This window comes from Nicotiana sylvestris, chromosome 2, assembly GCF_000393655.2.
Source record: "Nicotiana sylvestris chromosome 2, ASM39365v2, whole genome shotgun sequence".
NCBI classification, from domain to species: Eukaryota; Viridiplantae; Streptophyta; class Magnoliopsida; order Solanales; family Solanaceae; genus Nicotiana; species Nicotiana sylvestris.
Genome location: NC_091058.1, coordinates 77,632,721 through 77,634,468, shown reverse-complemented (window position 1 = coordinate 77,634,468; position 1,748 = coordinate 77,632,721). Strand labels below are relative to the sequence as shown.

Sequence of the window (1,748 nt, the reverse complement as noted above, 5' to 3'; positions counted from 1 at the left end):
ATCGGAAGATGTCCTACTTGCCATCAATCAAAATTTAAGAGCTATATTCTCACAAATATCTTGGGTTCAAGTCTCACTAAATTTGAAACGTTGTGTCAAGCAATCTTTTCCTTATACTTGTGTTTCCTTTTGATGCCTCACTTCTCTTCCCTTTTTATTAAGGCAGAGGGCGGACTTGGAGACCAACAAACTTAAAGATTTGGCGAACCTGAAGATATAGAGAATCCCTGGACTTCAATGCAAATACTTGATATCTTTCTAAAATCGGCTCATTGAAGATATCAATTTACCATGGAAGGTTTGCCCCTTTAAGTCAAATGAGATCAAAGTTCAACAGGAGGATGGCATTTTAGCTTGATCTTACATTCCTTCATACTTCATTCGAACAACAATTGGGGCAATATGTGTCTTTTGAACTTATGCGACTGAACTTAAATGAAACTCTAAACTACCTATGTACCTCGGCGAAGAGGATCAACTCATATCGTCGTTCAGACTGGGTGATTCTTTTTTTTATATGTCCTAACTTTTGTCTGGGCCGCCTCTTTCGAAGTTTTCAGCCTAGCAGACTCTTTTTTAGGGGTCGTACACAGAATATACTCATGCGGGCCAGCAGTGTAGCAACATGCAATTTAGGCTCATGCGTCAAGGAGCATTGCAACTTCAAGGATAATACTTCTTCAAAAACTTGCCATTGATAGGGCAGTTCTCATGCCATCTGCATCAACTAGCTTGTAATCCCCACTTGAATAAGCTTCTCGTACGACATATGGCCCATCCCATTTTGAAGTGAACTTCCCTACAAGTTTATGGGAAGTAATTACGGGTCTTCATATGGCAAGGACTTGATCTCCTACTTGAAAGGATCTCTGGAGAACTCTTTTATTGAAGGCGCGAGACAATCAAGCTTGATAACATTTAAGACTCTGTTGAGCTTCCAACCTTTTCTCATCAAGAGCCTCCAACTCTGCTAATCGAAGTCGAGCATTTTCTTCATCAGTGATCCCTTCTTGAATACCTAGTCGTAATGAAGGTATTTGACGCTCAAGTGGCAAAACGGCTTTGACTACATAAACGAGTGAATAAGGAGTCGCTTGTGTTGGCGTGCGGTGAGTCGTCCTATATGCCCATAGAGCTTCTTCCATGCAGTCATTCCAATCTCGTTTGGAATTGGAGACGACTTTCTTTAGCAAGTTGCATAAAGTTTTGTTGAATGCCTCAGCTAGACCATTGGCGACAGCATTGTACATCGAAGAGTTACGTTGCTTGAAGCCAAAGAGATCACAAATCTTGTTCATCAACCTATTATCGAATGGCTTTCCATTATCCGTTATTATGTAACGAGGAATGCCAAAGCGATAAATAGTGTATGCTCAGATTTTTGTAACATTTTCCTTCTTCACTTCCTTAAGAGCAACAACTTCAGCCCATTTCGATAAGTAGTCAGTTGCAGCCGTGATGTATAGGTGCCCACTAGAGGACTTTGGTAGTGGTCGAACAATATCCAATCCCCAAGAGTCAAATGGTCAAGATGCCACAGTCGGGTGCAACACTTCAGGAGGTTGATGAATAAAATTCGCATGGAATTGACAAGCCTTGCATCTTCGAGCGTAGTTCAAGCAATCTTTTACCATCATTGGTCAATAATATCCCATCCTTTTTATATGAAAGTGGAGCTTTGGTCCAGACTGGTGCCCACATACCCCAGAATGTGCTTCTTGCAAAGCTTGGAGTGCTTCATCTTCCCC

The 1,748-nt window shown here is 41.4% G+C and overlaps 1 protein-coding gene across 1 annotated transcript; it reads right to left on the bottom strand.

Moving 5' to 3' along the window:
* Window positions 1–680: 680 nt before the first annotated feature.
* LOC138885108 (uncharacterized) lies at window positions 681–1,250 on the bottom strand. Its single transcript, XM_070166007.1, has 2 exons — window positions 917–1,250; window positions 681–799 (listed from the first exon to the last, which is right to left on the bottom strand). The coding sequence occupies exons 1-2, from the start codon at window positions 1,248–1,250 to the stop codon at window positions 681–683; spliced, it is 453 nt and encodes a 150-aa protein (XP_070022108.1).
* Window positions 1,251–1,748: the final 498 nt, after the last annotated feature.

Excerpts from the sequence above, each read along its gene's own strand:
- LOC138885108 (XM_070166007.1), bottom strand. The coding sequence starts at position 1,250 with ATGTACAATGCTGTCGCCAATGGTCTAGCTGAGGCATTCAACAAAACT. Across the intron at positions 800-916 it reads AGCTCAACAGAGTCTTAAAT|GGAAGTTCACTTCAAAATGG; the intron begins GTTATCAAGCTT and ends ATAAACTTGTAG.